General features: G+C 41.8%; 1 protein-coding gene across 1 annotated transcript in view; it reads right to left on the minus strand.

Annotated features, from left to right (window-relative positions):
- Positions 1-3,064: 3,064 nt before the first annotated feature.
- The window catches only part of RBP1 (retinol binding protein 1), a 34,746-nt gene continuing 22,382 nt past the window's right edge, over positions 3,065-15,428 (minus strand). The window contains exons 3-4 of the mRNA XM_083506674.1: positions 9,107-9,208; positions 3,065-3,379 (exon numbers count right to left, since the gene is read on the minus strand). Of these exons, the coding sequence (XP_083362800.1) occupies positions 3,326-3,379; positions 9,107-9,208 (156 nt within the window). The 3' untranslated portion in view covers positions 3,065-3,325. The remainder of the gene's footprint in view (positions 3,380-9,106; positions 9,209-15,428) is intronic.

Consider the following 15,428-nt stretch of genomic DNA (forward strand, 5'->3'; position numbering starts at 1 on the left):
GAATGAATTAAGTTCTTAACCCGGGGTACCACTGTGTGTGTGTGTGTGTGTGTGTGTGTGTGTATACACATGCAGTTTGCAATGATATCTCTATATAACATAAATTTACAATAAAAAACCATCCAACTAACAATTATTGAAATACTTTTTCTTAATCAGCCTGGTGGAATAGGAAGGGTTTTTAGGTTGCATTCAAGAGTGGAAACAAGAAGGCAGAGCATTCCACAGCATTGGCCCAATGATGCTAAAGGCTGTATTTTGGGTTGATGTCAGATGAGCCTGGCCAACTCGGGGGAGAACCAAGAACACTTCTACAGAGGACCTCAGTAATTCAGCCGGACTGTAAGAGGTTGGGCCTAAGTTGTCCAGGGCTTTGTGAATTGATAGTGCTAATTGACTAGTCATATATACATCGAGCCAGATAAAGAATCCAATGGTGTGTGGTATAGTGGTTAGAGTATGGGACTAGGGCCTTGGAGGCCAGGGTTCAAATCCCCACTTGGCCATGAAGCCCACTGGGTGACCTTGGGCCAGGAGAGAACATGTATGCCACCTTGAGCTCTTTGGAGGAAAAAATGGGAATTTAAATGAAATAAATAAATTAATAAAGTTGCATGTTTCTCCCACTTGACCTAAGAGGAGCTTAGTGTGAGGCAGGCTAAGCCAAGCAATAGTGACTTAAGAGTCATTCACTCAGAAAGATGGGGCGTGTCACAACTGGCATTGAGTGATTTAATATCTCAGCTACTAAATGCAAGTTGCTCTCTGATTACACAGCTAATTGTAGCGGTGAGGGTCAGGGATGCCATGTTCCTGCTTCCCCATCCCCACCCCCCACCGCTATAAGCACTGCCTGAGGTGGCCAACTCCCTCTGGCTAATTATATGGCCATCCCTGTGTGACAACAATTCAAACACCAGAATTGAGCGCACATTGTTAAATGAAAACAAAAAATATTGCCAAGCAGTTCTATATGTTTCCTTTCATAGGCTCAAATGGCAGCTTCAGAAAAGGAAAACAAACAGCATTTAAAGAAAGATTTAAAAAATAAATGGATAAAATCTCAGCACTAATAATACACACATTCCAGGCTGCCTGAGACCTCTCTTGGGTGTCTGAAAACAGTTTTTAGAAGAGGCATTTATTGTATAAGGAATCCTTAAAGTGGCAATTTAGCGACCACCTCCAGTTGTTAGATTCCCATTCACCTCAGGGGGGGGGGCGCGGGCGTGAGTAGTATGTCAGTATCACTCATCATCTATAGCTGAAGTTCTGGGCCTGCTGGGGTCAGTGATAATGCTTCTAGTGGCTTCATCTCTTTCGCTAGAATAGTCTCTTTGGAATTACTGTAAAGCAAATGTCTGCCTATCAACTTGGACCTTCAGGGTCTCAGCTCTCTCTTCCCTTGATGAAATTTCTGTTGAGCACCTGTAGCTTTAGCACTGGCATACAAATTACTAATTGGGTTCAGTACATTAACACAGTGGCAATGAATTAGCATAGGGATTACAAATGTTTAATTTTTTAAATGGATATCATTATCTATTGTGCTACCCACACTCTTGGGACTCTCGCTTTGTTTAGAACAAAAACATTTTCCGTATGTCTCTGTAAGTATTAGAAATGAAGGCACACACCTTAAATAGCACATAGCGAGGTGTTTTTCTTCAATCTATCCTCCAAAGTTCTTACCACATGGTCCAACAGGGACTGAAAAGTCATACATTCCCACCCACGCTTGGAATGAAAAGAAAATTATCCACCATTGCACAGCTTATTTATGCTTCAGATCAAATGAACTGGATGTTCATGCCAATATATCTGGGGGTAACTTTTATTTACAATGAAGATGTTTCACTTTCAGATCTGCAAACATATCTTTGCTCTGAGTTCTTTCTATACGGGAAGTAAAGTACTGTCATATTGGGAGTAGGACCTTTTGGATAAGTATCATAAAATACTTTCCCCAAGGAAGTCAGTTAGGCTTCCTCTTTATTTAGATTTGGGATCAAACTACATTTTATGTGGCTGATCTGTGATTGAATCTCCTGTTGTTGTTTTTATTGTTCCTTTAAAACTGCTGCACAGTTTTAAAAATTGATCAGAGAAGTGGAACTTAGATCAGGAGATGTGCAACACCCACCCTTGTCTGTTTTCCTAATTACAGCTTCAGGAAGTGGGGAAATGGATGGAGGAAGGATGAAGAAAATATTAAGTCTCAAGCAAATATCATGTCCAGCTTTGCCACTTGAGATTTTTTAACTGGTGTCACATGCAGGTGGGTGCTCTCAGAAGATAGGGTCCCAGGCTGTGTACCCATTACTGTTCACTCTGGCCCCAGTGGACTCCCACCCCTGTATTCTGAATCCATGTATGTTCAGCATTACCCTTGATCCACAGGTATCCACAGGGAAGATCAGCCTGGTTTAAACTGGATATAAATACCTCCTCATTCCATTCTGTCCCTGGATAAATAATCTCCTTCCTCTGCATTTTCCATCCACTCTCCTTGTGTGGCAGAGAGTCTCTCTCTCTCTCTTTTAATTGATGTGAGCCATTTGGGAGACAATTATTGACTGGAAAGTGGGATACAAAAAAAAAATATAATAAATCAATAAACCATCTTGGGAAATCTTGCCCCTTCTTGGTTTTATTATTGATCTGTAAGTTGTTCTTGGAGTCCTATCTGAAGAGATGGGTGAAACAGGTTTCAATAGCTAAAGAATAAATAAGTGCATTGATTTTATCCCCAATGCATATGCAGGAAAATGGCAGTCCATTGCAATGAACGCATAAGCAAAACCCCATTAGGAGAAGCTCTGCCAACAGCTGCAACTGCCCTCATCGTCATAGGCTGGGGTCCACCTAATTCCAGAGAAAAGGCTTGATCATTCTTTATGTAATTCTGCCATTTAAGCTAAGCAAGTCTGGACTCAGCATTGTATTTTATGTACAATTCTGGTACAATATGCTTAGCAGTCAAAGTGAATATCAAACTTCACAGATAACCCTTTTTAAAAAACAAAAAATCTGCATATTTATATAAAAATGAAATCACACATAATCCAGGTTTCATTAGCTTTAATCTGAACTTCTACATGATGATGATGATGATGCTCATTCAGACTCAACGATTGCTTTTTAAAATATCATATATGCAACAAAACCCACTATAGAGCTCCAATTAGACATGGCTAGATGTTGGCCGTGGGCTCCTTTCTAGGTGTTAAGGGATAACAAGGTTTTTGTGCACTAACAGGGTTGTAAGTTTGGCAGCTGGTCCATCCATTCTATTCGACCCTCTTGGCTTCTGGGTTCAGGCTCATCACTGTACCTTCTTAAATACTTGCTTACATTTGACGCCACAAGCTCTTATTTCCTGAAAAAGAAAAGTCAATACTTAAATGCTACTTCTTCAAACACTGTGTTCTTCGTAGATAAACACTGATGTTTTCCTCAGAATCGAATGGTATTCATAGTCAAACAGAAATAGCTGAATGATTACAGTGGGAGTGTGTGCCCCTTTCACAAACATAAAAGCTTATCTGGGGACATTTTAAAATATTTTCTCAGTATGAATGAAGATATTACCTATCCAGACAACAAGACACTTCATTCTACTCTTTTATATCTATGTGGCTCATCCTCCCTCCTTTCTCTCATTGCACCTCAGTGGGCTGAGAAGGGCCTTTGGAGATGGTAATGTGGGCTGGGTAGAAACATATGGGAGAGGCTTTTCATCAGGTACAGGGGTTCCCAGCTGGTTTTTAAACTTAAAATCAGCACCTCGGTCCTGGAAACAAAAGCAGAACCCAAATGCAGAACTCTTTGCGGGCAGGCAAAGAGAAGCACAGTATGATCAAACCAGAAGTGGATTTAGGGGAGTGCCACCATTTCGCCTGCACTGCGCAACAAAATTATGTTGTAGAATGGAAGGTGAGAGGTTGGGGGCGCTGAATTTTGGTGTCACACAGGGCGCCATTGAAATTTGAGACCCCAAGGTCTGCCACTGATCAAACGGCTGTTAACAATGCAGCAGCCATTTTGTGCACCAGTTGAAGTTTCCAACATATACAATCCAAAGCCCTTTAGACTAAAGGAAGCATTCTGGAGGTCTTTCAAGAATCTCTTAACCTTCAACCTGAGTAGTCCCCATAGAGAATAGGATATTTGCACCTAAAAGGAGAGGCGTGGGGAAGGAATTGAGATGCCTTTGATTTATTAGAAAAGATCAAACTTGTATTTTTAAAGGAGATACTTTTGGACAAAGTTAACGTTATTTTATAAGATAACACTTTTTTAAAAAAAATATGACCTGGATGCTATGGGCATAATTTTCTCAGTCTAAAGAAGAACTTTTGATATCACTTCACAGAAAATATTAATCTAGTTGAGGAAAATCCATTCCTGGGGTGAGTGACCTAAAGCAGGTGAGTGATCTGAATGGAACTGGAAGAGGGAAGAAAGTGCACTTTAGATTTCAAAAAGTACCAGAAAGTGGGACAGACTGAATGGAAATGATTCAACAAATGAAAAAATACTGGCACACATTCTGTTCATTTTTTGTGTCAATGGATTTGATAAAGGAGTAAATTCATCCAGGATGTGTGATCTCACAACAATGGGCTATCTATTGAAGAGAAAGGGACATCACAATTCAGAAAAAACTCAGGAATGACTTGACAGCGGCAGAGAAATAAAGCCTAAAGTGGAATGGGAGTTAACATAAGATGTGTATGTTTTAATTAACAAAAAAATGCTGACTTGGAAAATAATCTGCCTGGAAAGAACGGTGAATAAATGCCGAAAGCTTATGGCAGATCACTTAATAGACGTTATAAAAGGATTAATTAATTAACATTTGGAATATTGTCTGAAGTTCAATAGGACCATAAAATTATTACTGAAGCATCATAGAATAATGTTTATGGTGCCTGAATGCCCTACATATTCAGAAACTCTCAAAGATACAGGCATGTGAAGATGAGATATCCAAATACATTAATAACACAACAGAGGTATTTTTTATTTTTATTTTTTGAGGAGGGGAGGAAAGATGAATGATGCTTTCAGAAGCAGGTAAGAGAAGTGATAATTTAAGCTGTCACAATGCATAAATAAAATACAAACAATGGAGTATTAGGATATGGCAGTTTAGAAATATCTATCATCTATCTATCTATCTATCTATCTATCTATCTATCTAATCTATCTACCTCCCCACTCAAACCCCTGATGTGCATAACTACCGTATTTTTCACTCTATAAGACGCACCAGACCACAAGACGCACCTAGTTTTTGGAGGAGGTAAACAAGAAAAAATATATTCAGAATCTCAGAAGCCAGAATAGCAAGAGGGATTGCTGCGCAGCGAAAGAATCATAGAATCATAGAGTTGGAAGAGACCACAAGGGCCATCGAGTCCAACCCCCTGCCAAGCAGGAAACACCATCAGAGCACTCCTGACATATGGTTGTCAAGCTTAAAGACCTCCAAAGAAGGAGAATCCACCACACTCCTTGGCAGCAAATTCCACTGTCGAACAGCTCTTACTGTCAGGAAGTTCTTCCTAATGTTTAGGTGGAATCTTCTTTCTTGTAGTTTGGATCCATTGCTCCGTGTCCGCTTCTCTGGAGCAGCAGAAAACAACCTTTCTCCCTTCTCTATGTGACATCCTTTTATATATTTGAACATGGCTATCATATCACCCCTTAACCTCCTCTTCTCCAGGCTAAACATGCAGCAATCCCTCTTGCTGTTCTGGCTTCTGAGATAGCTGCGCAGCCTGCATTCGCTCCATAAGACGCACACACATTTCCCCTTACTTTTTAGGAGGGAAAAAGTGAGTCTTATAGAGTTGAAAGTAGATGTGAATTTGGTCAGTAACTAATGCTGTAGTCCACTTATGTTTGAGTAAACTCCCTTAACTCAAAGGGATTCATTTCTGACACACAGATACTGAAGGGGTACAGTTAGGGTTACCCCAGAAAGCCCTAAAAACTGTTTGTGAATTCCCCCCCCCCCAGCCAGGCCTCGGAGTACGCATTTTAAAAACTGCATTTTCCTCTAAGACAAAAAGCATGAGCTAAGCAGTCCTCTCTGTAACGAAAACGCTGTAGCAAACTCAGAGCTGAGAACAGAAAAGCTTTTCGCTTCCCAGATCCAAGATAGCCTTGTCCTGGTACATTGACTTGCAACATACTTCCGGGAACAGAGCCAGAGAACGAAAAGCAACATTTCTATGTAAGAATCTGTGAAGGGGGAGAGGAAAAAAAAGGGGTTTGAAAAAAGGATAAAACCTGCTTGTAAAATGTTTTCGGTGCGGCCTGTCTTTTGTGAACTGAATCACACAGGTGCCTCTGCCCCCCCCGGATGGCAGAATAAAACGCTCTTTCTCTGGATTAACCCCTTGGTGTCGTTTGGCTCCTTTTGTCTCTGCTCGGGTGCAACAATTATTCCGACCCATGGATTAATAAGGCTACAATACGACTGTAACATAGTTCTCTTAGAGGTACCCTTGGGGAGTAGAGTAAGGCTTGGAAACCCAAGGATCTAAGTGGCTTGCCAGTAAATCATGTTACCAGAGACTCCACTCCCAACACACCACTCTTTCTAGTTACTGCTCCTTAACTATGGTCTCATGAGGAAGTTACAGCCCTGGTGGTGGAAAATTATTTGCCAAGTAGACACATTATGTGACCCATAAGAGCAGCAAAATAACAAGAATGTGGAACAGTGATGGGATAAAATCAGGCCACATATTTATTGACTACAGCAGGCAGGGCAAGGGTTTAGCCCCATGTTGATGGAATGAATCTGCCGGGTTTGGAGCTCCCCAAACCCGGTTCAACTCTGTGCGAGTCAGCCAGTGTTGAACCTTGCCATGGTGCAAGCCCAGCAAGCAAGGTCTCACAGGGCAACCAAGGTGCAGATTTCTACCAGGCAGATACCCCAACCCAAGCTTGGGAGTGCCATGATGAATTATGTCCTCAGGCTATTTATGGGGACCCCCTGTACAATGTTGATCCTGCTCAATGCCATTTCCACCCTCATACAAACAATGTTCTTTGCCTAACAAAGGAAGGCTGTAATTTCCCTGAGGGAAAGGTGGGGGGAAATCCCTCAACCATATACCAATCAAGTTAGGAGAGATATATCCCTTTCCAGCCCTGTCAACCAGCGACCCAGAATTGCTCAGTGAAGGCTCTAACCCGAAGGTGGGCAGGCAGGGGGCTCTCAAGGCAAAATGGCCCTGAGTTCCAGGGGAAGCAGCCTTATTAAGGCATTCCCCTCTCCTTTGCAAGGGCTCATGGGACAGTTTTTTCCCATGAGCCCACCACACAAACAAGATACTGGGAAAACCTTGCCCCATATTTTGCTGCAATCTATGGGTCACAGGACCGCCAGGCAAAGGTGTCCCGTGCTTATGGGGCATGTAAAGTGAGGCTCCCTAAGTGAGTGCAGCACCATAATACAAACAAATGGAGACACTGAAATCATTTCCTTATTCTTTATTTAGGAACCCCCTCTGCAACAGACACACCAGTTATTCCCCCCCCCCCCCCGTGTAGTGATAATGGCTGCAGACCTGGCAATGATTTAATCAAAACAAACTACATATTTGCCAGAGGATTATCATGCAGATTCTTTCAGGTATGAATTCTATAGAAAATTAGCAGAAGGAGAAATTATGTGCGGCATTATTATCACCATACATTTTTATAACACTATAATGGCTGAACTAAACTTCCTGTTAAACGTGTGTGTGCACTGACATTTTAAAGTGTCTTATCTTTTACTTTTAAAACAACAGCTTCATGGGGGCTCAGTCAAGATTGGCACCACAGGAAAGGTCAACTCTTCACTGTGCTCCTGGTAAAAATGGTCACTGCCAGCTGTTACTGATCCTGAGTAGAAAGCTGCCATTGGCCTGATCCTAGTTTCACTTAAGTCCCATATAATTAGGAAAATGTAAATATATGGGGACAGCAGGAATAAGTGCACTAGCTCTGTGTCCTCTGTTGCAACTGTCTGAAGTGTGTGTGGACCCTGCGCACTTTATAACCCCCAAATGTGTGATATCAAAGGCTCCCTGCTACTTTCCCAGGTGACTGAAAAAGCAGCAGAGGGAGCAGAGATAGCCTGCTTCTCCAGCTGCCCTCCCTAATTGCAATGCCTGCACAGAGCCTCTCTTGGAAGCACATGCCATTAGAATCAATAGGACCGGCTTCCAATTAAATATTCCTAGGACTAGAGTGCTGGCGTTGAAACTGTTGTCTCATTTTACAGATGGAGAAGAAGTTGAGAGTTATGCAATAAAGACTGCGGTGAGATTCAGAGGCATGTCTCCAAGTTCCAACCCAACTATTCTCTCTCTCATTTACTACAACTCGTCCTGTTGGCTTTGATGGACATTCAAACTTGAAAGCTCCATCCATCTACAATCTCAATGGCTCACCTGGATGTTTACCAAGTTAGCATCCTAAACAAATGCTGAAGTGCATTTAGTAGGCAGTAAGTTCTCAGGGATGGGTTTGTAGCCCCCTGGGGGAAGAGGACTTTCAAGAGGGCTATAAACAAGATACTTGAAAAAGCAGCAGCAATAAACTTTATTAGGTCCTACTATCTCAGAAAGTCAGAAATAATGGTTAGAAAGAAAATAATACTTTCAAAAGGGAATTGCTCTCTTTCATTTCCTAAGCTACAAAAATTTCTAGCCTTAAAAAGAAAAGAAAATAGCTCCCTCCTTCCACTTATGACCTGTGGTTTGGGATGCAAAAATCTTCCCCAGCCACACACCATCACAGAGCAAGTCAAGGGCACTTCTGTTACATGCTTTCTCTTGTGTAAACTGATCAAAGCAATTTGACGGTTAATATAAAGATTTGCTGAATTTACAATGCTGCTATTTATGACAGGGACACGAAAGAGATTATTGCCTTAGAAGTAAATCAAACACAATGCCAATGCTTAATTACTCCAGAGTTAGCCAGCATAATGCACAAGCAAATTGTGGATTATTGCATTTAGCCATATGAACAAATAAAGACTTTGGGGAGTGGAGAGAGGTGAGGGAAATATATTTGAAACATTGCATGTCCTTACCAAGTGCATTTCATCCCCTTCAATCCACTGGGTCCAGCCACGGCCTTCTTTTTCTCCTTTCTGTACACAAAGAAGTTTATCTCCGTCCCACATCACACAGGTCTAGTAAAATGCATTAAAAAACAGTATGATGGTAACTTTTAAATTCATCAACTAAAACTCAGTTGGGGTCAATTTCCTTTAGGAAGCAAAACTCAATACTGAATGGAAGAGCAATATTATTATTATTATTATTATTATTATTATTATTATTATTATTATTATAGCTTCTTCCAAAAGAAGGTAACTGCTGTTTTTCCCAATAAATCAAGAATGAGGGAGATAAACTGGTGTAGCCTTCAGATTAAATGAAAGATTCATTAGAGTCTAACTCACTCATCCCAGTGGAACTTGCTATAGGATTTCTCCCTTAAGAGTTGTTTGCAGAATAATACCTGGAACCCAATGGAATGGGAAACATATCACCCTGAACACACTATAATTTAATCTATTTATATGCTTTTTATGTTGTATAGATTATTTTATTTTGCATTTTTTAAAAATCTTAGTAGAGTTGGTTAAACTATTTAAGAGGAGACCATCTTTGGTTGGGGGAGATAGACAGTGGAAGGCGAGGAGTGAAAACTAAGGGAAACTGTTGGATGTTGAAATGTTAAAATCTTGAATAAACGGTTAAAAATACCCATCTATTTGGTTTCTCCGATTTCTCGTTGTTTTTTTAAACAGTAGATATATTTGGGTTAAAAGAAGAGGCTTTAAAAACAATCCACAGTGAGAAAAACACATCGTAAAAGCTAAGGAACAATAAACTCCACTGTAGTTCAGCTCCTGTCTGTATGCATAATCTGTCGATTCGATAGGCTGCGGAAAGGATAGACTTGGTCAACAAATGATGTGCTGCATTATAGAATCCCCACAGCTTATGCTAATCGGAGCTAGTTTAACAGAAGTCAGTGGAATTACACATGCATTTAGCACAGATGTAGCCAGAAAAAAAGTTGTGCCTGTCTAATGCCCAGTTCAAAGCGGGAAATAACTAGATTCATTACAAGCACTTTGATCATTCCTCACTACCACGGATTCTGTTGACAAGGCACAAGCAGCTTTTCAACCAGCAGGAGGAGCCGCTGTTCAGCATTTTCAATCTTTGGCTACAAAGCCAATTGACCTTGGGAAAATGCAGCGGTTTTTATCGTTCCTTTTTACCAATCTTTCTTTCAAGTGATTTAGCATGGCTTCAGAAAGACAGAAGGCAAGGGACTTCTTAACCCAGTTTTCTCATAATCTATGATTTCCAGTAACCCATTTCCCCCCACCCCCACCATCTTTGGGAAGCATATGACTGTAGTAAGGGGTGTGGTTTTGGCTCTTTTATTAATACTGTGTCTACTTCCCCAGACAGTTCAAATAAGGCAAGCACCATGCTAAATGCAACACATTCTCCATTCACTTCAGTAGGACTTGCACAGGGCTGTACAAACACTGGTAACATAGGACCAGCGCCTGACTGAATGTTCCCCGTGTTCTTCCCCACTCCCTCCCAAACAAAAGACATTGGATTCAGAGCAGCCAGTCCCCAAATATATGGATAGAAATACTTACTCCTGTGATAACATAAATTATAAGCCTGCAGCCCATGAGTAAGTTCAAAAGAAAGTGGTGAGTGAGGATCTATACCAGGAACAAGGGGGGAATAAAGATGTAGTAGTAGCAACTATGAGACCAGCAGTGACTCCTATTGACCAAGAGGCCACTGCAGAAGCGGCATTGAGTGGGCACTGGGCAGATCTGGCCTCCAAGGGGTGTATTGCAGTTGTTGCTGCCACCACAGCAGCAGCAGAGGATAATTCCATGGAGGCTAGATCTGCTGCCCTTGCAGATCTTGCTGCCTGAGGTGGTCACCTCCCATTGCCTGCCTATATTGGGTGGGCCGGCCCTGTAGGGTGAGGTGCTCCAAGTGAGAGAAGGGCTGCCCAGCCATTGGTTGGTGAACTTCCTTGGAATCAACTGTGTGGGGAGGTGATGGAAGAGGAGAACATGCCTTGGGATTGAAGCACCGGAACTTCCTGCTGATTCTATTTTAATGCTGCTGCTTTAATAGACTTTGACATTATTTCAATACCAATGTTTTGATTTTTAGATTTGCCTTAAAACAATGTTTTAGATCTTTAGATTTGTATTATTGGTTAGGGTCTTTGGTTAGTTCCTGAAAAGGTTTTAATTAGCTAAATGTGGATATCTTTTTTCTTATTCTTCCGATTAATGGAGGAGATTGATCTCTGATAGGCTTTGTAGGAAATTTTAAATTAAGAGGCAGGCTGTCCTCATTGTGTTAGCCGGCTATAATGTGGATATAACACACAGTGGTACCTCTAGTTGGGGACACGATCTCTTCTGGGGTGCCGTTCGCACCCTGAAAAGTCCACAACTAGAACGGCATTTCTGCGCAAGCGCGGCAAAACCTGGAAGTATACACTTCCGGGTTTGCTGCATTCATAAGCTGAAAAGACACAACATGAACCTAACACATCACAATGTATGACTGTATTAGGATTTATAGAAGGTTTTAAATGGATTTGGCATACTTTTACCATCTGGCCTGAAGGAGTGGGTAGAACCGATGGTGACCTGCTGTGACTTATTTGCAAAAAGTTTTGAGAATAAAATTGCTTGCTATTATACCAGGTGCCTAGCACTTTTCCTTTCCTTTGATTCCTTTGATTCATTCTTACAAATGTCTCCTCACCTCCACATTCACATTACCTCTATAAACATAGATCTGACAACCTGAATTTCTTGAGGCAACATGTACATCCATCCTAAGTCAGATGTGTATAATATTTTAACACCATCTAAATTTCCTGCGACCTCTTTCACCAACTGCAGGAAAGTGAGGAAACATGAGTGCCTTTGTTTCTTATCTTAACACTTCTACTGTAAAGAGCAACAGGAAAACACATATATTTAAGCTATTTCTATACTGGGAGTTCACGCTTCCCTCCCCAGTCCCATGGAGGAGACGTGCAATGTGCTCCTTTGTACATTACAGTAGATGCATGAAAAGAATAGAATAGAATAGAATAGAATAGAATAGATTCTTTATTGTCATTACACAAGTGCAACATTGCACAAAGTGCAACGAAATTGGATGCCATCCCTTAAAACAACAAAAGCAAAACAACAACAACAACCAAACAAACCACATTCCAGCCACACCCACACCACACCCATCAAACTCCCAGGTCACACTATCGAGTTACAGCATTCAAAAAGGCCACAGCTCTTGGATAGAAACTGTTTTTCAGTCTATTTGTCTTTGACTTGATGCTTCTATATCTCCTGCCAGAAGGCAGTAGTGCAAACAGACCGTGTCCCGGGTGAGATGAATCCTGCAGGATGTTATTTGCTTTCCTAAGACAACGGGAACCGTACAGTTCTTCCAAAGATGGGAGAGGATGACCAATAATCCTTTGGGCTGTGGTTATGACCTTCTGGAGCACCTTCCTCTCCCTAGCTGTACAACTGGAGAACCAAGCACAAATACAGTATGTAAGAATGCTCTCTATGGAGCCTCGGTAGAAGGACACCAGCAGTCTCTCACTCAGATTGTTCTTCTTTAAAAGTCTGAGGAAATAAATTCTCTGCTGGGCCTTCTTCACCAGAGCAGTGGTATGTGCGCTCCAAGTCATGCCCTGATCGATAGCTACTCCCAAAAACCTGAATTCCGCCACCCTCTCCACCCGTTCCCCGTTGATATACAAGGGCTGAATGTCCGCCTTTTTTTTCCTGTAATCCACCACCAGTTCCTTGGTCTTAGCCGTATTAAGAGCCAGATTGTTCTCTCCACACCAAACACAGAGCCGCTCCACCTCGTCCCGATAGGCGGACTCATCCCCTCCTGAAATGAGCCCTACCACCGTAGTGTCATCAGCAAACTTGATGATTTTGTTGCTGGAATAGATGGCTGTACAGTCATACGTATAGAGAGTGTAGAGCAGGGGACTCAACACACAACCCTGTGGTGAGCCGGTGTTAAGGCTAAGGGCTGTGGACATGTGTGACCCTACTCTAACCCTCTGGGAACGTTCTGACAAAAAATCCAAAACCCAGAGACAGGTGGAGTTGGAGAGTCCAATCGCCTCTAGCTTGGACACCAGTCTATGGGGGAGGATAGTGTTAAAAGCAGAGCTAAAATCCACAAACAGCAGCCTCACATAACTCCCCGGCTGCTCCAGATGGGACAGAGCAGCATGGAGAGTGGTATTGATGGCGTCTTCTGTGGATCTATTTGCTCTGTATGCAAACTGGTAGTTGTCAAAAGTTGATGGAAGACAGGAAATAATGTGACGGCGCACCAGTTTCTCAAAACACTTCATGATGATTGGAGTCAGTGCAACTGGTCTATAGTCATTCAAACTACTGATTGTGGATTTTTTAGGCAGAGGGACAATAGTTGACGACTTCAGGCAGGGTGGGACAATAGACTGGTGTAAGGACTTATTGAAGATCTTAGTAAAGACCCTCGCCAGCTGATCCGCACAGCCCTTCACAAGCCATTGACACTCCTTGCAATTCCAAAAGAGCCCTGGGAAGCATTGCAACATTGTAATGTTACTGAAGTTCACTAATGAATTCAGAAACATTTAAATCTCAGATTAAATATGTTTAGGGAAGGCACTCTTCCTTTCTTTTGCAATCCACATATCCTGGAGCTATGGTGTGTGTGAGAGAGTCCTACTGGAGTTTACGCATAGAAAACAAAATGTTTTGGTTACCCCATGCCCAGGAAACTTCATTATTCTTTGCTAACTAGAATGTTTTGCATGGTGGCTCCTAGCTGGAAGATGCGCATTTTCTTTAAAATGTAATTTAGTTTCATAGCTTCTAGTACTAATGCTGCTGGTTCCATTTCCAATTGCGCATGAAACATACTAAATCTTCCCTGTTGAAATTCACTCTCTTATAGTAATTTAAAGAAGCATGTTTATTTTAAGTGTTTCCCAGTGGCGCTCAGCATCAACAACATAAGGGACCAGAACGCTGCCTATGGGAAAAGAACAGGCAAGGATAACTGTGCACAGCAGGCAGAGAGAATTCCCTAGAAGGCAACATGTGTTCACCCTGGAGATAACACCTGTCTTGAAAGCTGAACAACTCTCCCCATTTCTAAACTTTGAGTGGATACACTTCTCATCCCTTAGAGTATACCACTTAGAAAACAAAACAGCTTGTTAACAAAAGACACCATGGGAGTGAAATATCAACTAGTACTTGGTGCTGCTGTCAGGATGCTAGATATAAATTCTCTGATGGAAGACAGATCTCACGACACCTTTAGCTACAGTTTCCTGATGGAATTATCTGCTGCATGGGCACTGCAGTTATCCCTGGCCAAGTGCGATTTCTTTGCCTGCTGTGGGTTTTACATTAAAACGTGTTGAAAACCAAACAGTTAAAGGGAAACTGAGGCAGTAGCAGCCATGGGAGGAACTCTGTATGTGAACAAACACGCACACACGCACACACACACACACACACAGAGAGAGAGAGAGAGAGAGAGAGAGAGAGAGAGAGAGAGAAACAACAACAACAACAACACAAAAGCAACAAGAACTGGCCCCAACAAATTGGTGGTATTTCAGCTCAGGTGTTCCTGGATGAAAAGGATTATTTTAGATCCATTTCCATTTGGATTCAGGCCTGTTTATGAAATTAAGAAGGCTGTTGTTGCCTTGGTTCATCTATGGTGAAAACTACATCTTGGAGGCTTTCAGAGCCATCAGTGTGGGTATCATTTTGGCCTGGCTAGTTGCCTGGCACTTCGAGACACCATTATAATTACCTGACATTCAGAAGACGTCTTAAGGCAGCCCTGTTCAGGGAAGTTTTTAATATGTAACGCTGTACTGTTTTTAACACTGATTGGGAGCCGCCCAGAGTGGCTGGGGAAACTCAGCCAGATGGGCGGGGTATAAATAATAAATTATTATTATTATTATTATTATTATTATTATTATTATTATACAGTGGTCTCAGTCATTCTTGGATGGGTGCCTCAAGAAGGTGGTGATGGGGGAAGTCCTGTTAGATTCCTTGGTCATTGTCCCTCGTGGCTCCATCTTGCTCCCCATGCTATTTAACATCAATATGAAACTGCTTGGTGAGGTTGTCCAGGGTTCCAGGGCTCCTTGTCACTTCGTCTTACTTTGTCCACTGTAAATATGCTGCAGGTGGTTAATTGGTTGTCTTTTAAAATCATTTAAGTTGATGCATTTTATCCCTCTTGTTGTACTGTTTTTGACAGTTCTATTGTCTTTAACTT

Source organism: Podarcis liolepis, assembly GCF_965112155.1.
Source record: "Podarcis liolepis genome assembly, chromosome: 5".
In the NCBI taxonomy this organism is placed as follows: domain Eukaryota; kingdom Metazoa; phylum Chordata; class Lepidosauria; order Squamata; family Lacertidae; genus Podarcis; species Podarcis liolepis.